We start from the raw sequence: 27728 nt of genomic DNA, 5'->3' as shown, positions 1-27728 counted from the left end.
CAGGCTGGTCTCAAACTCCTGACCTCATGTGATCCACCTGCCTTGGCCTCCCAAAGTGCTGGGATTACAGGCATGAGCTACCGTGCCCGGCCTTTGCTTTCATTTTAATAAAACTAGTTTTTCTTTTCTGATTATAAACATGTATTTACACTCTATTTTTTAAAATAAGGCATTACAGAAAGTGGAAATCTCACTTTTTAGGACTTCTTAGAATGTTCTCTCAAGATCCATGGCAACCCTTCCCGGGCGCAGCAGATCTGGAGCACATGGCTCTTGTGGGCTCTTCCTTCTGGGTTGTCTCCAGGTCAAGGGACGTATGTATCCCATCGCTGACCTTTCTTTCTAGGTACCCACTAATCTTCAAAGATAACTGAGGGATGTTGTAAAGGCAATAAAGCTACCTCCACTTTCTTCCCCTAACCTGTGTTTCCCATTAAGGCTTGTTTTCAACTCTACAGGTGGGGCTTTCCCCAGCCAGACCTTAGGTTATTTTCTGAGCTTTGGTTTCTTATTGAGGTTTGGGTGCAATAAGGAAGTTGTCAAGTGAAACTGTTTTTTCCAGGGTAGCTGAGCTAAGCCTCCTATCATTGGAGGAGCGGGGAGCAGCCCTGGGATGGGTGGTAACAGGTGGAGGCAGGTGAGCCAGCCCATGGCTCTCTGGATTGGCTGCCATGAGCTCAGCTCCTGGGAGATACTATATATATGGATGGCCAAAACATCTTCTGAGACACTCAGAAAATTGCCAGCATCAAAGTCGTGGCATCTTCTCCCTGGGAGAGCTGGGTCTGACTTCTCATTGGACACAACTTCCAGCTGACAGGGAGGAGAGCCTAACACAGAGACCTCTTGTCTGAAGATCCCAGCCCCGGGTGTTCAGGACAAAAGCGATTTCTGTGGTCCAAGGTTGGTTGAACAATACCCTCTCCTTTAGGGGCTGGAGCAGTGGGTATGTATCTTGGGGTCCTCAGAGGAGTTTAGTCCTGGGAGTCAAACCAAGAGTCCAGTTCCAATTCTGCTTCCAGCATACTGGGCCCTCCCAGAGAGGCAGCAGGGGTGGAGGTGGGGGAATCAGTTTTCTTATGTCTAAAAAGATGAAGCAGGGTTCAGTGACATTATCTCAATGGGGTGTTTCTCAAAGAGTTCTGGGCTTACTTGGACTTAAAACTCTGTATTCAAGCCCCAGTCCTGTTTATTAGCTGGCACCCTGAGCAAGGAACTTCACTTCCTTGGGCCTCAGTTTTCTTGTCTGTAGGATGGGGCAGCATTACATAGCTCACCTGCTAGTTTCCGTATAGGATGTGGTAGAGGTCGAGTTCTAGACTTTATGTGAAGGTACATGAGGGAACCCCCGATAAATGGGAGGTGTTATTATTACCTATGGTTGAAGTAAGATTCTATGAGTTTTAAGGTTTCGGAAGTTAGTCCAAGAATGGGGAGATCTTATTAAAAAAACTCATGGTCTACTGCTTTCTTGGATGGGAATTTAGAGGCTGGGGGTGGATTATAACCCACAGTCCTGACCGACTCCTCACGCAATGTTGCATTGCCCGTGGTCTTGGATAGACAGAATGGGGTGGGGAGGGCATGGGTATCTATACCTAGGCACACGTGATTGTGTGACTCTGTGTGCACAGGTCACTGTAGGCGTGTATGTGAATGTGGTTATTTCCATCAGTGTGAAAGAGCAGGTTTCTCCCCTCTAAGTCCGTATGTGTGTGCATGTGTATCTATGCTTACGTGAGGCCATTTGGTATACAGTAGAGAAGACAGGATTCGAATTGGGAGAAGTGAATTTGAGTCTCAGCTCTCTGCTTCCTGGCTATGTGACCTGGGGCGTGTCTCTTAATGGTTGAGAGCTTCAGTGCACCACTGTTAGCCCATCTGAGTCACAGCCCTTGGCAAAGATGGAGTGAGATCATGTAAAGGAAAGGGCTCTCTGGACGCCGGGTGGCTGCATGAAGGTGAGCTGGTTTGGGTTTGCACATGCCTGTGTATCATTTGTTTGTTTCACGAACACCGAGAGCCTCCCAGGCTCAGGTCCCCTCTCACGGAACTTAGAGTTAGCACCGATGGCAAGTAGTGAGTTTGGTCATATAATTATTCCCTTACACTTGGGACAGGAGAAATACAGGGCGTCTTGAGTCCGTGAAGGTCTGTGGTGTGCACAAGTGTGTTCTGGTGACACGTGGATGTCTGTGGTGTTGACTGTGGGTCCACGTGTGTGTGCCACACACTCTATCCCTCAGGGTGCTGCTGTGGGTGTGCCGCAGGGTGGCTCTCTGTGAAGTTTCTATTGTGTGAATCATGGGTGGAAAAGGGGAGCCGCAAAGTTATCTCCATGAAAGGCACCAGAGCAGTTAGAGAGTAACGCAGCCAGGTGAACAAATTAGCAAACAGCATAGAGATGAGGTCACTGTGCAACTTAGAAAGTAAACAATACACAGCAGCAAGCTTGGGGAAGGCAGGCAAACTTCCTACTTCAGGGTCAGCTTCGTGAGCCTTCTCTGGTTCTTTGTCACTGTTGCTGGACATGTCACCAGTAAATGTCACATCTTATCAGAAGAAGTCTTGTGATCTGTAGATCACTCGGGTATTTCTGAGCTGATTTGGACTTTGCTCTGACATCCACAACAAGTTTACGAGAGCAGCTGGGTTTCTGCATAGTGAGGCCGCGCTTCTGGCTTAGGGTTCCTGGTCTGGAGCATAGCCTGTGCGGGGTGGGATTCCCTGGTGGTCGGGCTGAATGTAGTTGAGCACCTGGGGCACAAAACAAAGAAGAAGAAAGGAAAATCTTGCTTTGATAAATCCTGGATAGCAGAATTTTATACTTGGAAAGTCTTGAACAGTTTAATTTTGGCACATGTAGGAAAGGGGAGGTTATTAGGATTAAAAGACAAGCTTCCTAGGGCTTAGAGACTTTAAAAGTCTGAGGACACACCATCCACAGAGGTTCTTCAGGGGTCTTCCTGGGGGCCTGTGGGTGTGTCTTCCCCAGTCACCCGCACTCTCTCAATCCCTGGTCCAGAACTGAAGACGATCTTTGAAACATTACAGAGGAGGAGCAGTTGGAGTGGGGGAGAGGGAGGAGAAAGCTGGACTGAGCACAGTCAAAGCCACCCAGAGAGGAAAGAGAAAAGAAGGAAGTAGGGCTGGTATCAAATGCTACAGCACGTTAGGGAGGACGAGGCATGGGAAGAGGTCACTGGATTTGGAATTAGGAAGCCTTGGGAGACCCTGGAATCTCTTCACTGGGGAAACTCTTGGATAGCAGAGGCTGGGCGTCACCCGGCCCCCTTCCTGCCTCTGGGCTGCAGCAGCAGCTGCGGGGCTCCTGGCCTTAGTTTCTCTCATCTCCCCGTGGGCTCAGGGCACTGGTTATTCCAGGGAGGGGGCGGCCAAATCACAGTAGCTTTCCTGAAAACACGTCAGGGAAAGCATGTGCTGGTGGGATTGTGTTAATGTTCTGATCAGGAGGAGCAGCGTGTCCTTGGAATGCGTTAGGAGGATACTGCCGCCATTGGCAGTGGCGAAAACCGTTTCCATAGCAATGACAGCTCTTTAAAAGATGACTGCGTCTCTCTTCCCGTTAACTGGGTAAGGAAGCGCTGGCCCTCCGTGCGATGGGTCCCATGGAGCCAAATCTGTGCAGACGGAAGAGAGGCTGAGCTGAACAAGAGTGCCCTGGTTCTGTGGTTTTGTTAATGAACAGCTTCTCTGCCAACCCCATCCAATTTGCCCTGACCACAGGAACATATGGAAAATGCAGAGAGAACCCTGACACTGTTCAGTAAATATTTCTGGCTCGGCTTACTTTTCTTTAAATATGATCTTAAATCACATAGAACTTCAACCTAAATTTATCTTCTTTTAAGACCATGTGCTTCTGAAGAGACAGCAGATGCAGGGGAATGGAACATTGCTGTCATCACTATGTACTCACATCCTTATTCCTGCACATTCAGAGAAGACCAGAATATTCCCTCTGGAGGCACACAGTGCATCTCGTTCATGATTGTATCCCTAGCACCGAGCATAATTTCTGGTGCAGAGTGGGTGCTTATTAAATGTTTGTTGAGAGAAATAAGTGAGAACAAACATAAATATTTTCCTCTATGACTTCTTCTCCTTATCCTACCCCGTGTTGTCTTCAGAAACACAACCGTAAGGCAGCCAGTCTCCGAGTCTTTCAGGAATATTAGTGAATTTCCATATAAGGTACAGATACATATTGCGAAAAGTTTCTATGTAGCCCAGATGTTCCTTTTAAGGAACATTAAATAACAAATAAGTCCTTTTAAATTGCCTGCCTCCACCCCGGCCTGATTTCTCATTTCCTCCAAGGTCATCCACGTGTGGACACTTGGCTCCAATGGCCTCTGGCCTCGGCGACCTGGGGCTGCAATACCGTCTGGTTTCCTTCCCAGACGGGTGCTTGGAGGAGGGAAGGCATCCCAAATGTTCATGTCACCTTCAAATATGTGTGTTCCCATTTCTTTTCTTCTTTCTCTGTATCTTCACTTTCCTGTGGATCCCACACATAAGAAATTGCAATTATAGATTCTTATTTTTGCCTCTAAGCTGAGCATAGCAATAGAATACATTTTAGAGTACATCCCATACCACTAAACATTACTTGGTCAATGCATGCTAAAGCTATAATGACAAATTAGAGCAGGCAACCTGTGGTCCTAAACTCCATAGGACTCTCCAGGGGCTCAGGTTTGGCATTCAAAACCATATTTTATTTTTCTTTTACCTTCCACTGAAGGGAAGAGGCCTTCTGAACAACTCTGGAAAAATTGGAAAGCCCCAAGAGTTTTAGATTAAATTAAAGACACACAAATGAAGTGCACTGCCCACACCCAGTCCTGCTTGAAATGCTGCCCGGGAGGGAAAGGGTTTTTTTTTTTGTCATTTTCCATTGGCCGCTGCTTCATTCTGGATGGAGAATGGAAGAGCCCCTGCTGCTCTAAGATGAAATTGGCCTGAAAGCAGTGATTTCATGTTAACTACACATCCAAAGATACCTTATGTGTTGTGCCATTTACTAAATGTGTTATACATCTATGCATTTGTTTAATAAGTGCTTATTGAGTAGCAGTGATATGCTAGATAATAAGTGCTTATTGAGTAGCAGTGATATGCTAGACATTGTTCTGGGCACTCAAAGATAGAAGACCTAGCAAAATAGACACAGGAGATGGAGAGAGACTCAGACAGGAAACAACTAAACACATAAAGACACGACATTGCACACCACCAGCCCATAGGGTAGGAGGGGAAATGGTGTGCTGATGGGAAGTGGGCAGGGAGGGCCTCGATGGGAAGGTGACAGTTGAGTACAGCCCCAAAGGAAGTGAGGGAACAAACCATGAACAAACTCATTCTTTCCATGAGGGAAGAATGTTCTAGAAAGAGGGATTGGCCAGTGTGAAGGCACTGAGGTGGGCGGGCCTGAAGGACAGCAAGCAGGGCTGTGTGCGTGGAGTGGAGTGAGAGAGACGTGGTCAGAGGGGTGATGGAGGCTGGTACGTGTGGGACATGCCTGCTGCTGTAAAGACTTTTAAGTGAAAGGGGACCCTTGGAAGAAGGGAAGTAACTTTTGTTTTAAAAGCCCCCATAGCTGCAAAGTGGAGAAGTTACTGGGGAGGGCAAGAGGAGAGCAGGGAAGTCAGTTAGGAGGTGGTGATAACAGTTCAGGTGAGTGCAGATGGAGACCTAGAGACCACAGGGGGCTGTCGGGGTGAGGACAGGCTCTATGTGAGTGAGGCCAACAGGCTCTGCTGATGGGTGGATGTGGGAGTAAAAGAAAGAAAGGAGGCCGGGCGCAGTGGCTCATGCCTGTAATCAGCACTTTGAGAGACGGAGGTAGGTTGATCGCTTGAGCCCAGGAATTTGAGACCAGCCCAGATAAACACAGCAAGACCCCATATCTATTTTCTAATTAAAATTATTTATTTTTTTTTAAAAGAAAGAAGTCAGGGTGACTTGACATTTTTGGCTTGAGCAGCTGGAAGAAAAGAGTTGCCAATGCCGGAGCTGCCTCATGGAATATTCACGACAGCCTGTGAGAGAGGGCAGGGCTCGGGCATGCTTCAGATGAGAATGCGGGGCCAGAAAAGGTGCCTGAGCTGCCCAAAGTCCCAAGGCTAGTGAGGGGCAGGACTAGGCCTCTGGCTCCAGCTGTATTAGTTTTCCATTGCTACTGTAACAAAAGCCCCCAGACCCAGTGGCTTTGGACAAGATGAATTAATTATCATGCAGTTCTGGAGAAGTCCCAAATCAGTCTTGATAGTCTAAAACCTAGGTGTGGACAGGGCTGTGTTCCTTTCAGGGGCTCTGGAGGTGCAGCTGACCAGCCCTGAGATCTGAGCACGATCTTCCTGTGGTCCAGTTTTATCCTCTGGAAAATGAGAATAATGACCCCCATTCCCCGAGGGTTTTGGGGGAATTGGCACAAGACAACAGCTTTGAGAAATTGTTGACATGGGAAGTTGACACTACTCACGTTAGCAGGCAGGATGAATGGGTCCACTGGTCAGTGCTGGGAGCCAACTTCGGCGTGCCCAGGAGGCCTCTGCTGAGGGAGCTGTTGGGCCGGGCAAGGTGGCTCACGCCTGTAATCCCAGCACTTTGGGAGGCCGAGGCGGGTGGATCACCTGAGGTCAGGAGTTCAAGACCAGCCTGGCCAACATGGTGAAACCCCATCTCTACTAAAAATACAAAAATTAACCAGGTGTGGTGGCGGACACCTGTCATTCCAGCTACTTGGTAGGCTGAGGCAGGAGAATCACTTGAAGCCAGGAGGTAGAGGTTGCAGTGAGCTGAGATTATACCACTGCACTCCAGCCTGGGCAACAGACCGAGCCTCCGTCATAAAAACAAAAACAAAACAAAAACAAAAACAAAAAAACTAAGGGAGCTGTTTGTTGTCGTTGTAGCCCGATGGAGAATCCAAGGTGCCCAAGGAAGCCCCTGGCGGAGAGGAAAGCCAGGTCTCTGGACAGGCCGCTGGCCCCCGGGAAAGGCTTGGAGCCGTGGGACTGCCATTGCCTCTCCCTGCCCACTGCCCCCTCCAGGAAGGCGCTTCACTGGGCAACCAGTGATTGGGCCAGCCATTCAGACAGCCCAGCTCCGTCTGCAGAGGCTCACTGCACCACCACTGCAGCCCCCACTCCCGAGGAGGCCGGAGAGTTTCTCCCCAGTGAGCAGAGGCCTTCGCAAGACACCAAGAAGGGGTGGCTGAAGACGGTGCTGAACTTCTTCGTGAGGACGGGCCCTGAGGAGCCCAGAGAAAAGGCCAGCAGGAGGCCAAGGGGGAAGGAGGGCCTCTCCCAGCCTCTGGAGCCCCTGGAAGCAGCAGGGGAGCCAGCCCTCAGGAAGAGAGCCCACCACGACAAGAAGGCCAGTCGCAAGAAGCAAGGTCACAAGAAACATGCGGCCGAGGTGACTAAGGCAGCTCAAGACCAGGATGCCAGAGGCCAAGAGGAAGGGTTGTCCAAGGCGGCTGCTGCCTCACGCTCTGGGGAGGCTGACCTGGGCCCAGCTCGCAGGGGTGAGTGGACCGTGCCTGTTCCTATGGAAACCTCTAGGGTGCTCTAAACTTGCTCCAGGAGCCTCTCCACAGAGTGACAAGAATAGTCAGGGGCCGCACCGCTGTGACTGACTGACTTCCTTCCTTCCTTCCTTCCTTCCTTCCTTCCTTCCTTCCTTCCTCCCTCCCTCCCTCCTTCCCTCTCTCCTTCCCTCTCTCCCTCCTTTCCTTCCTTCCTTCCTCCGCACCACTGTGAATCCCTCCCTCCTTCCTTCCTTCCTTCCTTCCTTCCTCCCTCCCTCCCTCCCTCCTTCCCTCTCTCCTTCCCTCTCTCCCTCCTTTCCTTCCTTCCTTCCTTCCTTCCCTCCCTCCCTCCCTCCTTCCTTCCTTCCCTCCCTCCCTCCCTCCCTCCTTCCTTCCTTCCTTCCTTCCTTCCTTCCTTCCTTCCTCTCCTCCTCCTTCTTCTTCCTCTCTTCTTTTCTTTCTCTCTCTCTTCCATTCTTTATCTCTTCCTTTCTTGCTTGCTTGCTTTTTTTTTTTTTTTTTTTTTTTTTTACGGAGTCTCTATCTGTCGCCCAGGCTAGAGTGCAGTGGCCGGATCTCGGCTCACTGCAAGCTCCGCCTCCCGGGTTCACAACGTTCTCCTGCCTCAGCCTCCCGAGTAGCTGGGACTACAGGCGCCCGCCACCTCGCCCGGCTAGTTTTTTGTATTTTTTAGTGGAGACAGGGTTTCACCATGTTGGCCAGGCTGGTCTTGAACTCCTGGACTCAAGTGATCCACGGGCCGTGGCCCCCCAACATGCTGGGATTAGGTGTGAGCCACCACGCCTGGCCCATTGTGACATTTCTTTGAGGTAGAACAGCACCACAGCTGAGTGCTCCAAGGAAAACCACTCGCAGTGCCGCCGTTCACAAGCTGTGTGGCCCAGGGAGGCAGGTTTCCTCTCTGAGCCTCAACTTTATTCATGGATAAAATGAAGATAAATAGTTACTGTCTCATGGAGTGGCCACAGCCCACAAGGAAAGTGCTCAGTGCACAATAGCTGTTATTGCCAACTCCTCTAGTTTCAGGAGCACAGACCTAGGAGAAAGGAGAAGGCAGGGAGTCAGGTGGGGAGAGAAGCCCTATTCCCACCCCACTGGTGCTTATGTGCTTCCAGGCCTTGGTTCTAGACTTGGCTCCATCAGGAGTAAACTTGCTGTGTGACCTTGAGCTTGAGCTCAAGAACCTCTGGAACTTTTGATTCCCCACAGGTAAATGAGGGTGCTGGCTCCCAAGGTGCCTTCCTATTCTGCCTCGCAAGGCTCTGGAGCTGAATACCCACTGGCACCTAGAGGGAGGGGGGCTCTACCTTGTGGCACTCAAAACTCGGTGTTTATGATGGGGAGAAGATTGAGGATTTGCAGGGAGGGGGTTAGCAAGAGAGGTGTCTTGGTGGAAGTCGCCTCTTCTCAGATAAAAACCTTAGTGGGTTTCTGATTTTTTGGTTAGGCCTAGAGCAGGCTGCAGCAGTGCCAGTTGCACTATGAATTCTGTGCTGTTTTCTCGTGTTGATGAACAAAGTCGGGAGAATGTCACTGACACACGCACTTACACACCTACATACCCGTTTGCTTTCGTCTCTATTCCAGGTGGGGAAGATTCCGATTGCCACTCCTTCCTCATCAAAGTGGATGGTGCTGGAGCTTTGGATGTTTCTCCCCACGCCACAGGTCACCAGCAAGAAGAGGAGCTCAAAAAGCCTGATAGTGAGTCGGAATCTCTAGTGACCTTTTTGCCTCTGACTGAGGTGGCTGTTACTGAATGAGATGGATTGTTCTGAATGATTACTGAGACCTTGGATGGTGGCTCTCAAAATACATGCACTGGCCTTTCTTGCCTCTTTGGTGCTTCTGGCCACGTTTGCTTATTTTAGAATTTCACAGAAGGGAGGCTAAGGAATTGGAAAGGCTGCTGGCAAACGCTTCTGCCTTATGTGTTAATGAAAACGGAACTTTTCTTAGTCTTTTAAAATGTATTTTACTTTAAAAAATATATAGAAGAGTGAAAAGTATAGTTCAATGCTTTGTATACTCACAGTTGTTTACACTCTGCCACAACTTGTATACTCATAGTTGTTTACACTCTGCCAGTTTGCTTTGTGTGCGTATCATTTTGTTGCTGAATCATTTTGGAGTAAATCATGCTTCATCCCTAAATACTTAAACATGTATCTCCAAAAAATAAGTACAGTCTCACACAAAACCACAATACCAAGAGTGCTCCTAATAAATTGAGAATAATCCCCTATTCATCTAATTCCCTGTAAAAAAGATGAGCATATTTTATAATATGTGAAATGAAGGAGCTATACATGTGTCAAAGAATAACTAAAAAGCATTGAGTTAGTCATTTTGCAGCTAATTGTTTTCTTACATGAGAGGGAACCAGCTGGTAGCTGAGTCAAGCAACAAAAGCCAAACAATTTATAAGTGAGAGAGAAGTGAGAGAGGGAAGTTAGGAGTTAAAAAAAAAAAAAAAAAAAAAAGGCAAACCCACAGACAGCCTCGGAACAGGGAACCTTGTTTGCATCTCTTTTCACGTAAACTCATCAGCTGGTACCTATCAGAGGACGGTGTGGGCACATTGTCCTTGAAAAGGCTGACCGGAGTATCAAAGGAAACCATTTCCACCATCAGTGGCTTCTCTGTGCAGACATGGGGGTGTGGCTGAGGCATCAGCACGGCAGGCTCTCTCTGTGTCACGCCTGCTGATGCCCTTTCATCCTCCACCTTAGTGAGGCCAGGTATCCACCATTTTCCCACTGGAATTTTGCAGGTTGGAAGATCAGCATTAGCCTTGCAAAGTGTTCTCAAGCCCAGTCCCTCATATGACAGCCTGACAGCCTTCTGGGGGAGGCAGGACAAAAATTATGACCCACATTTCACTGGGAGAGATAAAGGCCCAGAGAGATTAAGAAACTTATTCAAGGTCACACAGCTTACTGAACCCAAAGTAGATGCTCCAAGATCTGTGACTTTCAGAGGAAACAGTGGGGCACAAGTTGAATGCCTAAAGGGCTGACCTGAAATTTCCTGCATGAAGTGTCATGGTTTGGCTCAGTGCCTTCCCCGTGGATCTTCCAGCCTTCTCTCAGAAGGACCTGCCCCTGGGATGTGGCGCTTTCCCTCCACTGTGTGGCCTAAAGAGTTGTTTAAGAGAACTGTCCAAGACGGTAATTTAGAAGGAGTTGTCTGTGCATTTAGAAAGAATAACCGGATGCATTTGCTTTCTTCCAGAGGATGCTATCATTCAGATGATTGTGGAATTGCTCAAAAGAGTGGGAGACCAGTGGGAAGAAGAGGTGAGGAGTAAACTTTGCAGGTCTCCAGGGGCTCTCTGCCTTCTCCTCCTCCTCTGTCAAGCTCCACCTGTCCTTACAGGCCGGGCTCTAGTCCCTTCCTTCCCTGAAGCCTCCTTCTGCAGCTTCAGAAGTCAGCCCTCCCCCTGCTCTGGCCTCTGCTGCCTCCCCTCTCCTGGGGCCATCCTGCAGCTTGGCTACGCTTCACTTTGCATCCAGAGAGCTTTCCCCCTCTCCTCAATGTCATGAACCTGACTCAGTTTTTCTCCTCTCCCCAACAGCAATCTCTGATCTCACAGCTGGGGGTGGCCCTGCCAAACCCAGCACTAGCTGTTAGGAAGCAATCCCAAGAGAAAAAGACAAGCCTCAAGAGCACCTTTTCTCTTAAGAAACACGGCTCCGAGGAGGCCAAGAGGAGGGCTGCAGATGTTTCCAGTCCGGAGGCCCGGCCACCCAAGAAGTCCAGCTTTCTGCCCCTGTGTGTTGGCGGCCATCGGCCTTCCATCTCCAGCAGCTATGGTGAGCAGGCTCTGCAGTTGCCATAGCAACCCTGCAGCTGCCTCCAGCTCTGGAACCTTCCCCGGGGATGGAATTGGCCACTTTAAAGGTTGCATTGCTCCTGGTCTGACTTTTGCACTCTGCCCTGAGCGGTGTGAGGATGACTGTGGGAAGAGAGAAAGAATGCCAGCGGGTCACCTCCACACACAAAACCTCAGCGAGGTCTAGGCAACCCCAAGAAGCCCTTGATGGAAATTATGTTCCGTGATTCCCCAACCATCCACATTTCTTGGCTGCCTCAGCTTCTGCGCCCTGGCAGGGAGGGAAGTAGTGTGTGCAGGAAGGAGCTGGAGCAGGGGAGGCAGGAGACCTGGGTTCTAGCATATTGTCTATGTCATTCCCCATCTTTGTGCCTCAGTTTCTTCACCTGTAAAGTGAGACATTTCCCTGCTGCATATCTATAACTCAATCAGTCCTCACAGCCATCAGATGAAGTACAACTATTATCCCCACCTTACAGATGAAGGGACTGAGGCTTTGGGAGGTAAAACAATGTGTTCAAGGTCACGTGGCCCATGGATGATGGGGCCAGAGCTAGAGGGGGAAAGGATCAGATGAGTCATTTCTTCCTGGGCATCAGGGAGAACAGGCCATCCTGTTAGGTCATCCTGGCCAGGAAACTTTACATCTTAGAAAGGAGGGGTGATGCCTAACACCAAAGAGGGGAATTTCAGGCCATGTGGGAGATATTTTCATGCAGGGGGATTCTGGCTGTGATTCATTGATTCATGTCATGGGACATGACAGGCCTCTACTATTCAACTTGTGGATCAAGTCAAAACGGTGGAGGGAGGAGAGGGCAACAAAGCCCAGGAAAGCCAGTTCTATGGAAGCACAAAGGGATAAGGGAGCTTGGTCTGGGCCAGTAAATCAGAGACACAGCCCTGCCCAGCAGCTGTCTTCCAGCCCCATAAGGCCTTAGTGTGATCCAGCCCCGGAACCCACTTTAGAGTCTGTGCTAGCTTTTGTGCATAGTTGACAGCCGCAGACCGACAAAACACACCCCCTTTTTCCTTCTGCTTCTCAGGCTTGGAAGAGCCTGAAGTCCAGGAGGCTCCATCTACAGAGGCTGGGGCTGCAGGTCCCTTCGTGCTTCCCACCCCATCAGAGAGCTGGGGACCTGGAGAGGAGCTTCAGCTGGACAGAGCCTCGGAATACAGTCAGTACTCCTCTCCTTTTCTCAGACACCCCTTGCAAAATTTCTGCTCTGACTCCCCTACTTGCAAAGAGACACAGAGCCAGAGAGAGGCAGTGACCTGTCCAGACCTCCCTTTGAGTACAGCAGGCTGGGAGGCAGCTTGGGGCCCAGAGCCCAGGCCCAAGCCAGGCTGCCTGACTAAACCTCGATAAATGGCAATAGTGTTGGTGCTCGCCCTGATGAGGCAGACAGGAGGCAATGGGAGGCCCACAACAAGTGCTCAGCCAATGGGGTGATCTTATGGACCTGGGTTTGAGTCTGGGCTCTGACCCCTTTGAGCCGTGTGGACTTGGGCAAGTTACTTCATCTCTGGTCTCAGTTTCTTCATCTGTGAAATGGGGATAGCAAGTACCTACTTTCTAGAATTGTCAGCAGCATTTAGGACAGCCCCTGTCTTAGACAGTGGCTAATACATGTTAGGTGCCATTTGTTGTTCTTATTGTCATTGTTGGGTGACCCAGCTTGAGAGCAGAGCTCAGAAGTAAAGAGGATAGGGAGGGGGTAGGAGCCTTAGGAGGGAAGCTCAGCTAATGGCAGCTGCCATCGCTGTAATTATTATTCTACCACTGGCAGAGCCAGGTCTAGAAATATATATATATATATAAAATCACTGGCAGGTCTGAAAAGACCTGGAAAGATCTCTGCCCCCTACCCCCTGCCATTCTGCCTTGTTCGCTTTTCATAGAAAATATGCCTTGAAGGGGGATTCTGCCTGGACAGGGAGAAGGTGCAGAGTGAGGGCACCTGTAGGGAAGGGGCCTTTCCAGATGGCCCTGAGGGGCTCCTCCTGGGCGTCTGTTTAGAGGCCCTCATCGGTAAAGTGAATATGTATCCCATGAAACCAGCTCCACCCGCAGGCCACCTCTGGCAGCTCTTTAGCCCCCTGGAGAATCACCCAGGGAACCACCAGGGCATTAGGAAATGAAGACTGACCACAGAAGAGCTTTTCTAGCACCGAAGTGTAACCATGCCTGTTGATCTTTTTCAGAAGAATTCATTCAGAAGATCATTTCCATGCTCCAAGATTTGGAAGAACAGCGCGGGGAGGAGGTGAGGAAGACGCTCCCTACCTAACCCTGACCTCACTGTGGGCTCCCCAACCCTGCCTTCCCTGTCCTTGCCGCACTCTTCTGTGTCCTGCCAAAGCCCTACTCCAGGCCCTCTTTTTTTTTTGGAGACGGAGTCTTGCTCTGTCGCTCAGGCTAAAGCACAGTGGCTCGATCATGGCTCACTGCAACCTCCACCTTCTGGGCTCCAGTGATTCTCTTGCCTCAGCCTCCTGAGTAGCTGGGACTACAGGGATGCGCCACCACACCCAGCTAATTTTTGTATTTTTAGTAGAGACAGAGTTTTACCATATTGGCCAGGCTGGTCTCGAACTCCTGACCCCTGGTGATCCACTTGCCTCAGCCTCCCAAAATGCTGGGATTATAGGCATAAGCCACTGCACCAGGACCCCGTCTCTCCTTCTTGAAGCTTCCCCAGCCCCCTCCAGACCACACATATTTCCCCAGCATTGAACATCAACCACTCTTCTCTGGGCAACACCTCCTAGCCCGCCGTGGGTCTCTTTACCCAGCTCACCTGAGATCTCCTCAAGGTCAGGGGCCCCGACTCAGTTTCTCTCATCTCCCCCACAGCAACCTCAAGTCCAGGAGGAAGAGGTGGGTACAGAAAACCCGGCCCCACACTGCAGAAGGAAATCTTTAGAAAAAAAGTCGAGCTTCAGGAGAGCGTTTTACCATAAGAAACACAGCTCCAAGGAACCCAGGAGACCCGGGGCAGCAGGGGCTGCCAGCCCGGAGGCCCGACGGCCCAAGAGGCCCAGCTTTCTGCCCCTGTGTGTCGGTGGCCATCGGCCCTCCACCTCCAGCAGCCTTGGTGAGCAGGCCTGGTGTTGCCATGGTAACAGAGGCTTCCTCTTGGGCAGGGCTGCTGTGTGGCCTGTCTGTCGCTGACAGGCTGGCATAGTGGGGGATGTCCACTGTTGCTGAAAGCCCTGCTTATTTCCTTGCTGAGCAGAGTGGGGGGTGTGGAAGTGTGGGGAGAGGTGAGGGGCTAGCTGCCAGCAGGACCCCACCCCCAGTAGCCCCTGCTCACAGCACACGCCCTCCCCTCCCTCTCCACATGCAAACACTTAACAACAAATGTGGTGGGAGATCCGTGCCGCTGTGCATCAGAATCACCTGGCCAATTCATAGAAAAGCACAGAGACCTGGGTTTGATGAAGTAGGAGATGGTGTGGGCCTGTTTTTTCACTCCACCAAAGCATGAGGGTCACTGGTGGACGGTAATTCCCCTGACATCACAGAGTGCCTACTACGTGCTACTTGCACACATATTATCTCATTTAACCTGCTCGCAGCCCTGTGAGGTCAATCTTATCACTCCCACTTAACACTTGGAGAAAGTGAGGTTCAGACAGGCTAAGAGACCCAGAAAACCTGGCAGAGGGAAAGGGTTCGTTTGGTGGACCCTGTTGGCACACCTGTTTTAACTGAGCCCCTCCTAGACTGAGGAGGCAGAAAGGGTTGGTGGGCAAAAGTCAGGTTTCTGGAGAAGGCCAGGAGTGCACCACGAACTCCTCTGCGACAGAGCCGGGGACAGGAAACCCACTGAGGAGCCTGGAAACCAGCCCCCACTGATGCCCGTGCCTCCGAACATCTTGTCAGGAACTAGATTCAGCTCTCTGCAAAACGCTCAACAACTCTTTTTTGCCCTAGATCCAGAAGATCTCGCAGGCCGGGAGCCCCTGCCCGCAGAAGGGGAGCCAGTTGTGATCTCAGAAGCACCTTCCCAGGCCAGAGGCCACACGCCAGAAGGGGCATCTCAGCCGAATGGAACATGTGAATCTAGTCAGTACCACCCCTGCGCTTACCTGGACAGCTTCCCGGGCACTTCTCTTCCACATGGAGTTCACAGGCTGAATAGGGGAGGGTTCTGAGGAAGGAATGGGGAAGGCAGCAGGCAAAGACCCCAGGAGACTCTAGGATGGGGCAGAGGGCACAGGCTTGGCCTTAAACTGGGGCTGTTGGGGCAGAGTTGCAGGTAGAGGACACCTGTCTATCCTGTGGGATGTAATTAAAACCCCCCATTCATTTGCTTGAATGTTTCATATGAAATTCCTAGCTTGTTCCAGGTCTCATAAGCAGTGGTGTGCTGACAGACAGGCTCTCCATTGGGAGGAGGATGCCCTACTTTGTAGCATTTGCAGATTTCCATGGCATAAATATTTTTACTGTGGCTGATTTCAAGCTGCTAACAGTTTGTAACAACTAGTCCACAAATTAATTAGCCTGGCATGGTGGTGTGTGCCTGTAATCCCAGCTACTCGGTAGGCTGAGGCAGGAGAATCACTTGAACCCAGGAGGCGGAGGTTGCAGTGAGCCGAGATCGCACCACTGCACTCCAGCCTGGGTGACAGAGTGAGACTCTGTCTAAAACAAAACAAGACAACTAGTCCACAAATTTCCTGAATATTTACAGTGAACTTAGTATGAGCAGGCCCTGGCACATCGCTGCTTAGAACCCAAGTGGACGGGTGCATTCCTAATGGGTCAGTAGCCCTGGCATGTCCCCTCCCTGCATTCTGATGTGCTGCTCCTCATCCAAACTCCCATTCTTGACTGTGCTACTCTGTAGCCTAGATAAGGGACACTGGGAGGCCTCAGTTTCCCACCTATCAAATGAAGCTGAATGTGGTTACAGGTGAGACCCAGCAAGCCAAAGTCCCTTCTGTTTCTATAAAGGGAACCCAAACAAGGCTCTCACACTCCAGCTCTAGTTTAAAGCAAGAATTGTCTTGGTCCATCATAACTAATGTGTGTGCTGGGTTTTAGAGAGAAAATACTGTCTTTCCCAGGTGGATGTGTCGTTGCAGCACTTTGTTTTTGGAAGGGAACTGGGCATCACCCAGTCGACAGTCACTCAATCCTCCTTTCTTTTCCTTAGAGGAGATCATCATCCAGAAGCTTGTGGAGCTTCTCCAAGAAGTGGATGGCCAGCTGGGGCAACAGGTAAGCACCACTCAGCACAAGCCAACCCCAGGGCCTCATCTACCCACAGCTGAGACCTGGGTTCCATCCCCAAGTCTGCACCTCTGGGCAACTTTGAGCATGTCCCTTCACCTTTCTGAGTCTCGGTTTCCTCTTTTCCAAAATGAGAGATGATTACCTCCTTGACCAAGTTTAGTGCGTATGTAGAAAGCGCCAGACATGTAGCAGATGAGGGAACTGTTTAAAATAACACAATGCTCGTGTTGGCCTCCCTGCCCCAGCCAGGACCACTCCTGTCCAAATCAGCTATTAAAGTTCGGCTCATGTCCCCCATCCTTAGAAGCCTCCTCCGCCCACACCTGGCCCCACCCGCCCAGCTGATTCCATTCTCTGTGGTCTCCGGGTTCACTCTTGGTCTTGCCACACCCTTCAGCATTTATTTGGTCTCCCATTCTTTCAAGCTTGTTGATTTTCCTCCTCTGATAGGCAGTCTATAACAGAAGATTCCCCACCCTTGGAAAACACAGTCTATTTGGAGAGACAAACACAGATCACATGTGAAGAGTTCAGGTTAAAGATAAGTAATCAGCATAGCGGATGCTCTGAGTGCCTCTCTTCACCACCAGAGTGCACACTGGCCCGTCCAGCTGCCAGCTCCTGCCTCCTTGTACCTGAGGACACAGGGCCATTTTGCAACCCATGTCGGGGGCACAATTAACAGCCTCCACTTCCCCATGAGCAGCCCTCAACCAATGGCTGGTGGGAATCGGTGGATAGAGACCCCAGCTCCCTCGCTTTTGTGGGGTATAACTGAGGAACGTGTTCTCAGCTGGCTTCCAAGGTGCCCTGAGTGGATTAAGCTCCAGTTGCCACCCCTTGGGCCGCCTTCCTGTTCTTGTTCCAGGTCTCCTTCTCCCATCAGCATTTCCTGGGATCATTTAATGAATAAAATGCCTATACCCAAGTCCTTGTGTCTGGGTCTGCCTCTGGGGAACTCATTTAGTTATTAACAGAAAGGAGCTTGTTGGAGGAGGCTTAGAAGGAACTAAAACTCCTCTAACATCTACTCAGCACTAAATCGTTTCTGTAAACTCTCTCATTTCATTCCCCCTCCAATCCCCCCCAGCAATCCTGGGGCTGGGTGGATATTTTACATTTTACAGATGACCAGAGGCTCACACACCTAGTAAGTGCAATTCAAGCATCCCAATTCTAGACTGTCATACATTTAAATAATAAAGTAAGATTACTTGTTAAATAAGGAGTAGCTAGGGTAGATGAGAAGGCTCTGTGGGGTGTTTGCTTCTGAATTATCTGAGTCTAAAGACCTGTACTTCCACCCTTGCCCTCTACTTTGTCCTGCTGCTTTGAGCTGTACCTTGCAGAACAGATTCTGAGAGGCTAGGGGCAGTGGAGGGATGTAACAAGCGGAGCTCATCCCAGGGACGAGGAGGTGCCCCGCCTGGCTGCATGGAGTTGCAGGAGGGGCAGTTGGCGGGAGGGATACTGCCAGCAACACTAATGACCTGCTTTCATTTCCGCTTCCAGATCAGGCGCCACCCCAGCTTTAAGAGGTTTTTTTATGAGTTCTCGGACTCCTCCCTCAGCAAGCTGGTAGCCACCCTGCGCAGCCAGGTGGCCCACTCCTCTAAGCTGGACAGGAACCGCGCCAGGAGACTCTACCAGTTTGATGTTAGCTTAGCTAACAAATTTGCTGGCAACAACAGCCACGCCATCTGCATCCTCATGGGCCTAAGAGACCACTACAATTGCACCCGGTTCCCATACAGGGAGGACCAGCCGGTGAGAGAGGGCAGGGAAGACAATGGCGATGTGGCATAAGTGACAGCAGGCTCACAGCTGGCCTCCAGTGGGATCTATTTATTCTCCTCTCCCCTCCCCTGCTCAGTTCAGAATTTTGGGGTCTATCTCAAATGCCATCTCCTCACTGAGGCCTTCTGAGACAATTCTAAACCATGACGACCTTTTTCTTTTCTGAAACTTCACTGATTTTACTCCATAATTAGCATCTTCTTTATTTGGCTTTAGTCTTCAATTACATGTACATTTCCATGCTTTTTTGATAGAATGGCATATTGGACGGGCTATGATCTTAGCTTGCCTTGTTATTATTTTGTGGGCTTTGTTGCTTGCCTTCTCAATTCTAGGCTGTCATAAAATGTAAATAATAAACTAAGGTTATCAAATAAGGGGTGGCTGAGGTAGACAAGAAGGCTCCATGGGCTGTTGGTTCTGGAAGGCTTCCAGGAGGCGATCACTCACTGACCTGGCCTTGGTTGCTTAATGAACAGCCTCTCTCCTGACGTCACCTTCACTGTTCTGAGTGCATTTATGCTTTCCCTAATAATTTCCCCTCCTCCAAGTCCCTGAGATATTCCCTTCAGAGATGATGCTTGTCACTAATTTTTTTTTTTTTTGAGACAGGGTCTTGCTCTGTCACCCAGGTTGGAGTGCAATGGTATAATCACTGTTCACTGTAGACTCAACCTTCCTGGGCTCAGATGATCCTCCCACCTCAGCCTCTCAAGTAGCTGGGACTACAGGTGCATGCCACCATGCCTAGCTAATTTATTTTTTATTTATTTATTTTTTTTGTATAGAGATGGGTTCTCACTATGTTGACCAGGCTGGTTTTGAACTCCTGGCCACAAGCAATCTTCCCACCTTGGCCTCCCAAGGCCAAGGTTCATGCTGGGATTATAGGCATGAGCCATCACACCTGGCCTGATTTTTAAAAAATTCTGATCTCTCATATTTTCTGGTGGACTCTGATAAAGATTTCTTCATCCTTTTCTAATTCACTTAACATAACCTGCTTACAAACATTTGACCCAGATCCACAGTGCAGAAGCCACTGAATGAAGGTGTGACTTTACAGGAATGAAATGTTCTGTTTGCTGGTGTTGGACAAACAGGACCAAAACTTCTACATCCAAGTGGTCCCCTGGGAGACCAGACCCTTCTGCGATGATGCTGCTATCACCCGAAACACTTCTGTCTTTCTTGGAATTACCTTTAGAAGCCATTTGAAAAGTCTCTCAAGAGAGCTGGCTTATTTCATCATAGTTGTATCTTGTCATTCGAATGCTCTGCTCTATGTTGGCTCATCTTCCTGGTGGGAAATCCTCCTTACCATAGACCTGTCTCTCTTCTTGGCCTCACTGTCTTCTCTGAGAGAATAAGAATGTTACAGATAATTTGCCCTCTAGGGTGGGTTAGGTAATAGCTTACAGGTTGATCTGAGTTATTTGTGAAAGATACTATAGAAACATCAGTTCTGACATCCTCAGTTGCCCTGACTCCATCTTCTGGTTTTACTAACCATTCATTCATTCATTCATTCATTCATTCATTCATTCATTCATTTAACTGGTAGCTATTGACAGCCTCCTATGTGCTTAGTTGTGCCAAGTGCTGTGAGGCTCTGTGGAAGGTTCTGCCTTCAAAGCTTCGTCTGCCAATGGAAAAGACAACTGTTTGATGACAAAATTAAATAGCAACCAAATGCCAAATGAGTGGTAACTGAGGCCCATGAAGCAAGTTGGTCCTGGGAGCCTTCCAGGAGGTGGAGGTGCTGATTTTGACCTTTGAGAATGGGGGGGCTGTCTGGGGAGAAAGGATCAGGAGAGCAATGTCAGCAGGAGGTGTTGCAAGAGCAAAGACCCAGAGATGGAGGCTGGGGTGGGGTGTCAATGGGATAATGGGAAGTCTGTTGTTTCCAGAGTGAACCCATAAATAATTGAGCTGTGGCTAATATCTATGTTCTTTTTCTCTTCCCAGGACATCACAAGTCCTGAGATTCAAAGTCCAGATTGAAAGCTGTGTCTTGCACTCAAATTCTCTTGAACTAGCTGAATGGTTTGCAGCTTTAGCCAGGAGACCCTGAAGATGCTCTGTGGTGTCCCAATCCCTGCTTCACAAACGTGATGGAAGACAAGAGCAGACAACCATTCTGTGTCCATACCCTAGTATCTGAGAAGCACAAAGCATTCTTCCACAAGGCAAGACACAGAGGCCATGTCTGGGGAAATCAGCACTGGACTGGGAGTGAGGAGACCAGGGTTCCACCTGCTGGACCTACCCCAGAATTGCTGCGTGACCCTCCACACATCCCCACTCCTCTCCGGAATTTGGAGTCTAGAATCCCACCCAGAAGGCTTACTGATATTTTCTCCGATGTTTGTTTTAACCGAGTCTAGTTTTTAAACTAAATTTTTATTTAATCTCCAACCAGAACATTCACATGCATCCAAGCAGATGTGCTTCGAAGTGTTTCCCATCATTTCTTCAGTTGACTGGCAGTTCTTCGTGCTCATATGGACTTGCAGATGCCTCCCAGGAAATCTGCAGGCCCCAGATGGAAAGACCTAGAGACTGCGGATCCTTGGTCTCTCAGAAGCCTTCTAACCCTGTGTTCTGACATTCTGTGACTAGAGAAATGGAGCTGAGACCTTGCACCTCTCCCATCTCATGGGATTGGCTAGGAGTCAGTGAGAAAATAAGTGTGAAGAGTTCTGAAAATTACCTAGTGCCATGTCCATGTATGTACTATAGCTTCTTTTGGGTAGTTTTCAGGAAGTGGAGGAGGGCTTCAATGGGCTAGACTGCCATGGATTGTTGTACAGGGCTACACTGCTCAAGAGCACCATACTCCAGGAGGTGCTATTCATATCCTAGACATTGTGTGTTTGTAGATTTATGATGACAGTTTTGCAGCTGGTAGCAGTAACACGTCTTGAGAAAGGGCTGCTTTTTGTATTTGCACAAAGGTGAAGTGTGGGGGTGCCAGAGGCTTTGCCTTCTGTACGACTCAACAGTTTCAACAGCTTGACTCAGGCGTGAAATTTGCCACATGTTCATATCTATGTGCAGGAAGGACAAGACTGTAGACAGACAGCCGGCACCCTTGGACACTGCCCAGAACATGTGGTCACGGGGGAAAGGGTGTTAAACCTGGATGGCAAGTGAGATCTTGTGACCCTTGGGGACATGGTATTGCCGTGTTGAACCTGCTGTCACACCATGGGGTAGGACTGGGGAGGAGGAGCAGCCTAGGGCAGAGAGGCCCTGGGTGCTTACATGGGACTGGCCTCCAACCTGAGGCACTGGCTCCATAAGCTCAATTCAGCCTATCTGGAAAGCCATTTAGTTTTTATTGCTGCTTCTGAGAAGTGGGGGAGAGGTGAGCTATTTGTGGATTTGTTTTAGGCAGTGTTCACGATCACAGCACCCAAATATGAAGGGTCAGAATAAGTTATGAAATGAAGGTCAGGAACCTTTTGTACATAGTTTCTTATTCGGAATGATGTTCTTTAAGCCCTATGAATATTTGGTATGTGCTTCTGATGCTGGCATCTGAGTCTCATTTTTGAACTGTGTTATCTGAGCAAATAAAGAAATTAACTTGCACAAAGGTGTGATCTGGGTTATTCATCATGGAAGCAAGACGGATACCCACCTGCCACATCTATGACAGTCTGGTGCTTGCAAGGCTGTGGGGTTGGCCTCCTTGTCCCTGCCTGGATCCCCTCCAGGTGTCCCATCCTTGGAGTGCCAGCTCGCTGATGCAGTAAAAAAAAAGTGTCCTGGGCCCTGGGTGTCAGGAGACTTGGGTTTTAGTCTAGCTGCCCCCAGGCTGGGTGACCCTGAGGACAAGATACTTGCCCTCCAGACCTGACATTCTACAACTCAGTGACTCTCAATGTGACAGTTCATAGTATGTCCAGGAAAATCAGGAGCAGTACTGATTCTACCTTGTCTCTTATTAGTCCCCCAAATCTGGTATTTAAATTCTATCACTCAGAGCCAAGATAAAAAATTGTTAGAATACAGCACCAGGTTTTTGGTCCATAAAATGTGGTCTCCAGGGACAGATATTGATGATGTTCTTTCTCCTCTCTCAGGTGACACATGAGTATTTGTTCCTCAGTCCCCGAAGGCTCACCCTAATGCTCCAAGGATAGCAGGAGGAGGCAACATTATTATCCTCCTCTCACAGATGAGGAAACAGAGGCTCAGAGTGGGGAAGCGCCTTGTTCACAGTCACACAGGCAGATACAGAGAGAACCCAGCCAGGATCAGGCTCTGATAACTCCTATTTTAGTGCCCTTCCCTCCACTTACGATCTTATCCATTAGTTCATTTATTCAACCAATGTTTATTGAGCACTTACTATGTACCAGCTCTGGTGCTAACTGTGTGGAATACACAAACGCAAAAGACACAACCCCTGCCCTCAGGATGCTCACAGGCCCCACTGGTTATGGGGCTTTTGTGCCAATATGAATATAGGGCACCATGCTGTGGAGGGGTGGGGCCCCTCGACTCCCAACATAGATGTTTTTGTTTTTTTCCCCCAAGTGCTGGCAAGTATGTAGAGCAACGCAGATGGTTTTTATAAGAGCACTGAGGTGCATGGAGGTCCTGCTGCTTTGCATGGCTTTAAAAAGGTGGGCAAGTAACATCACAACATAATTAACCTAATTCCCTCCCTCTGAGAAGTCAGAAGCCTAAGTGGGTGAGTCAGAGATATTGGGGTCAGCTGAGAACTGGTTGAGCTGGAGGTGTGAACTGGAGGTGTGAACTGGAGGTGTTAGCTGGGTTACAGCGGGGTTGTGCTGTGGGTATCAGTCAGAGGAGCTTGTCTGGAAAAAAAGACAGCATTCTGGTGTTGCCCCAGGTACAAGCGAGGCCTCCCAGTTTCAAAGCACAGCGGCTGACATGTAACAATCCATTCGTGTTGATTAGGAAAAAAAAAGAGAAAACGGAGAAAGAAACTAGTTTGGGTTGCCAGATTTAGCACATAAAAATACAGGAGACCCAGTTAAATTTGAATTTCAGATAAATTATAAATAATTGCAATATTGAGGACATACTCCTACTAAATAATTATTCATTGTTTATCTGAAATTCAAATTTAATAAAATGTCCTCTCTTTTATCTGGCAACTCTGAAACTAATGTAAGAACAATTATTTTAATTACCTCAAAACAAGAAAAATAATTAACCCAAGTGAAGGGAAATATGCAAGTGGATGTATTAATACTTTAACATAAATGACATTAAAAACATCTGAGCTCTAAATATAGACTTTGAATTGAAACAATAATTACGATTAAGTTCGAGTCTTCCATGGGTCCCAGGGAACAAGCATTCCTGGGCTATGCAAAAGAGGACACTCTCCTCCCACTAGTTCCCAGGCCTCAGGCTTCTGCAAACATGGAGGCCACTCCTGGAAGAAAGGTCTGCGGCCAGGCGGGCCTCTCTGGTCAGTCTCCCCCCAGCACACACCTCCAGCTGCTTCCTTTGACTGGTCTGGTCACAGATCAACCAGAGTAGGCAGAGGATGCAAGACCCCTGGGACTCTGACCCTTTTCAGGGTCTCAAAGGTACATTTTATTCCCTGAAATGGCCATGTTAAGTGGGGTCTGTTGCCGCAGCTGAGCCCCAAGCCCCTAAATCCCCAACCCCACCAGGCTTAAATTTGCATATGGCATCCTCAGGCTCCTAAGGCCAGTTTAGCATCGTCCTCCACCCATTCATTCTGGGTTTTGCATTTCAGGATTTGGTAAGCAAATGTACCTGAGGCCTGTGGGCAGCTGGGGTTTCCTCGCTGGGCCCGGCGGGGACTGGAGATTGTCTGCTCTCTGGGGAGGTGGGGGGCAATTATTTTCTGGACAGGCTGGAAAAATTGAGGCTGAAGTTGTCTTCCTCATGGAACATTTTCACTGAGGTGTGAACAGCAGACAGAGAGTCAGCCCTCATTTGCATTGGCTGCAGGGGAGGGACATTTGGCCTTCTTCTTCCTCTACAGCCACCCAGGGCTCCACAGCAGCCTATCTCAACACCGCAGCACCACAAAATCCCGAGGGAGCTCTAAAGATCTCGATGCCTGGGCTGCCTGAGCAATTTCAGCCAGCGATTCCAGTGACCAGCTCAGGCCAAGCCGTTAGTACACTGTGGGAATTAAAAACCAGACAATAGAACTTGGGCTCCTGCCACCACAGGAAAGAGGGAGTGTGTCGTTGGCTCAGTCCTGGTGGGCCCCCAAGAGTTTTGCCCTTGGGCAGGATCCTGGGGAGACTAGAAATGATCTGGCCCATCTCAAAGAAGCAAGCTCAGGCCAAGGTTGGGAGGAAGGTCCATGAGCGTGGATCAGTGCTGGTGTCCATCAGTCCGTCCAGAGTAGGGTAGTGGAAGGGTTGAAAGGATCGCAGGGAAGCTGAGATGCTCACCCTGGAAGGGAAACAGATCTTGTGCACCACTGGGACTGGCAGTAGGTCTTGTCCCTGGTCCTCAAAAAGGCCTAGAGTCAGGGGAGTGTGCCCGACAGCAGTGAGAAGTAGGCTTGGCCTCAGGATCCTCAGGTTCTTTCCCATTCCAGCTCCAGTTGTCTCTCATGGCTCACAGCTTCCTAGGAAAAGGACAGATTTGTCATTTCTGAGTCCCCCGTCTAGGACTTCCCTAACCTTAGTTCCACCAAGGATCACCCTTACAGGTTCATACACCTTGGGCAGCCCTGAGCAAGTAGCCAGGCTTTTTATAGCCAATGCATGGAAATTGGAAATCTCAAGTTACACCAAAAGCCAGTTAGGGGGTTTATTTCATTACCCAAGGGTCTTTTGCTGCTCGCAAATGTAATCTCCAGTGGGAGGTGATACAAGAGTGTTTGAAACATAATTCTATGTATGAAAGTTCAACTGATACTTGTTTTTTTAGGAAGGGGGTAGGGCTGGAGTGGTCTCCGGATGGCTGAGTACAGTTGTGCAGAGTTTACGCTATACAAGGATATAGTGCCATACAAAGGGGGTAGGTGATTTGTAGACTTATGCATGTCTTTGCATATTCTTTGTAGTTTTTTAGCAGTTGTCAGTCAAGTATCTTACTCTAACAAAATCAGTATATTATGACAATTTTCCAGTGGCTGGTAGTCAGGTTCTCCAGGAAGGAGTGCTATTTTCTTAGTACACAAGGTGCTGCCTGGGCTAGTGTTGACCTTGACTGTGACCAGGAAGGGAAAGGTGGGAGAAGAAGAGGAGTTGGATCAATGAGACCCAGGAGTCACCACAGCATCCCAGAACAGAACAAGCAGTGTCTGTCTTCCAAGGTCATCCTAAGGAATTCCACACCTCAGGGCAGCTGCATTCCTGGATCCGGCTGGGATGAGGTCTGTAGGTGAGCCAAACTGTCTCAGAAGTGGAGAGCAGAGGGAAGTGGAGTGGGCAGGGAGCAGACCTGGATAGGAGAAGCCGAGGAAGAACAGGTGAAAAGAAGGGAGACAAAAGGGAGAATCAGAAGGCCTCATTTCCAAGCCCTACCTCCACCTGCTGTATGAGTTTGGGCAAGTAACTTGCCCTCTCTAGGAAAATGGAGGAAAACACTTGCAGAGCCCAGAAAAACACTGGGATGTGGACTTGTGCATTCCTGGATAATTTTCAAATCTCCATAAATTTCAAATCTATCATTCTGTTGCTTACACCCTGCACTGACTCCCCAGTGCCACATGGGAAGTCCAGCCTCATTAGCCGGTCATTCAAGCCAACCTGACCTACCTTCCACCACATCTCCAAGTTCACTTCCAGGCCTCTCCGCTACCTCCATCCTTGCAACCGCAGTTAACTGCTTGCATAGACTATTTCCTTGTTCTGGGCCATCCCATGCGCCTGGAATACCTTCCCACACCCCCATCCTCAGTCTGACTAACTTCTGCTCCTCTTCCACACCTCCACCAGGTTCCCTGAGATCCCCAAGCTAACAGAGCGAATTAGCTGCCTCTCCTCTGTGCTTCTCTTCCATAGTAATCCAGTGGTTCTCAAACTCCAGTGTGCATCAGTCATCTGGCGGACCATGAACAATACACACTGCTGGGCCACAGCCCTGTTTCTTATTCAGCAAGTGCAGGGTGAGCCCAAGAATCTGCATTCCTAAAAGCTCCTAGGAGGAACCACTCATTCAGATACCCTCTCTCTGTTCCTTTGTCTTGGTGCCCCAGTCTACACACTGCCCGGGACCCTCCCAAATGTGCCATACAGGCCTGGGCACTGGTCATAAGGTCCTGACATGTCTTTATTACCAGAATTACACAGGACGCTTCCACATTCAGCCTCTCATTTAAGTCCCAAATAACCATGGGTTGAAGGCAGGGCCGATGTTATAGAGAGAAACTGAAACTCCCACTAAGTAACTTGCCAGAAAGGAGAAACCAGTGCTAACCTCTGTGACTTCTGACTCCCCCTCCAGTGCTCCTACCACCCTCGTAGGCTGTATCACTGAGTTGGAACATCAGGACACTGGTGACAGACAACCTGGATTGGGATCCTGGCTCTGCCACCTACCAACTGTGTGACTTTGGGCATATTACTTAACCTCTCTGTGCCATGGTGCTGGGCACATAAGTACTATGTAAGCTGTAGCTGTTATTATTACACTCACATTGTAATGGGGGAAATTCCATAGAAACTCAAAGAAAAGGATCTCTTACGGTGGAAACTTGCAGCGTCTCACAGACTTGGTAGGAATTAGGAGGATTTGGGGGCAAGATGGGGTCCTCCTTCTCCACTTGTAGCCTGTAGGCAGCCTCTCAATTTCTCAGTCCATCTCTTCACTTTGAGGCCAGCGACACAATCCAGAGTCAGATGACCACTGAACTCTTACTGGAGGAGAGCCAAGGCTAGCAGAGGAAAGCTAGCCTGATATGTACACCCACCCATGCTCCAGGAGAAGAGCAAGTCTGGCAGCACGGCTGGTCCTAGAATGAAAGGGGCCTGGAGCAGACTTAACCCAGCCTGCAGGCTAAATACAGCTATCCCAGCCAACACATAGGCCCATGAAAGAGAAACACAAATGTTTGTCCTTGTAATCCACTGAGATTTGGGGGATTGTTTGTTATGCAACGTTATAATAGCAGCAATAACTGACTAATACAATTTGCATCAGAGCATGAATTTCGACCTCTGATTAAAAAACAACACTGATTAGTGTATGGGACATCTACACTTTAGCTTTTGTTCTAGCCTCTCTCTGCTTGTCAGCAGGGATATCAGCTGGGGACTGGAAATTTGCACAGGACTAGCCCATGGATG

At 49.3% G+C, this 27728-nt stretch overlaps 2 protein-coding genes across 3 annotated transcripts in view; one reads left to right on the top strand and one right to left on the bottom strand.

The window, feature by feature from the left end:
- Positions 1 to 726: 726 nt before the first annotated feature.
- Positions 727 to 22060, top strand: BNIP5 (BCL2 interacting protein 5). Its single transcript, XM_010389683.2, has 12 exons — positions 727 to 903; positions 6942 to 7555; positions 9167 to 9283; positions 10814 to 10878; positions 11157 to 11394; positions 12461 to 12592; positions 13620 to 13681; positions 14272 to 14512; positions 15355 to 15486; positions 16583 to 16647; positions 18175 to 18429; positions 20428 to 22060. The coding sequence occupies exons 2-12, from the start codon at positions 6946 to 6948 to the stop codon at positions 20461 to 20463; spliced, it is 1953 nt and encodes a 650-aa protein (XP_010387985.1). The 5' UTR covers positions 727 to 903; positions 6942 to 6945; the 3' UTR covers positions 20464 to 22060.
- A 1603-nt stretch (positions 22061 to 23663) lies between these two features.
- The window catches only part of PNPLA1 (patatin like phospholipase domain containing 1), a 43647-nt gene continuing 39582 nt past the window's right edge, over positions 23664 to 27728 (bottom strand). The window contains exons 9-10 of one of the 2 annotated variants that reach the window (XM_030928992.1): positions 25776 to 25881; positions 23664 to 25060 (exon numbers count right to left, since the gene is read on the bottom strand). In XM_030928992.1, coding sequence (XP_030784852.1) covers positions 25010 to 25060; positions 25776 to 25881 — 157 coding nt within the window. In that variant the 3' untranslated portion in view covers positions 23664 to 25009. The remainder of the gene's footprint in view (positions 25061 to 25775; positions 25882 to 27728) is intronic. The other variant, XM_030928993.1, reaches the window with a different exon arrangement.

Source organism: Rhinopithecus roxellana, chromosome 4, assembly GCF_007565055.1.
Source record: "Rhinopithecus roxellana isolate Shanxi Qingling chromosome 4, ASM756505v1, whole genome shotgun sequence".
Taxonomy (NCBI): Eukaryota; Metazoa; Chordata; class Mammalia; order Primates; family Cercopithecidae; genus Rhinopithecus; species Rhinopithecus roxellana.
The sequence above is the reverse complement of the archived record's forward strand: the minus strand, read 5'-3'. Positions and strand labels throughout refer to the sequence as shown.

Bases quoted from the DNA above. Each gene is read 5' to 3' on its own strand.
- BNIP5 (XM_010389683.2), top strand. From the start codon at position 6,946: ATGGAGAATCCAAGGTGCCCAAGGAAGCCCCTGGCGGAGAGGAAAGCC. The intron at 7,556-9,166 runs GTGAGTGGACCG...TCTCTATTCCAG, and splicing joins CCTGGGCCCAGCTCGCAGGG to GTGGGGAAGATTCCGATTGC. The intron at 9,284-10,813 runs GTGAGTCGGAAT...GCTTTCTTCCAG, and splicing joins GGAGCTCAAAAAGCCTGATA to AGGATGCTATCATTCAGATG.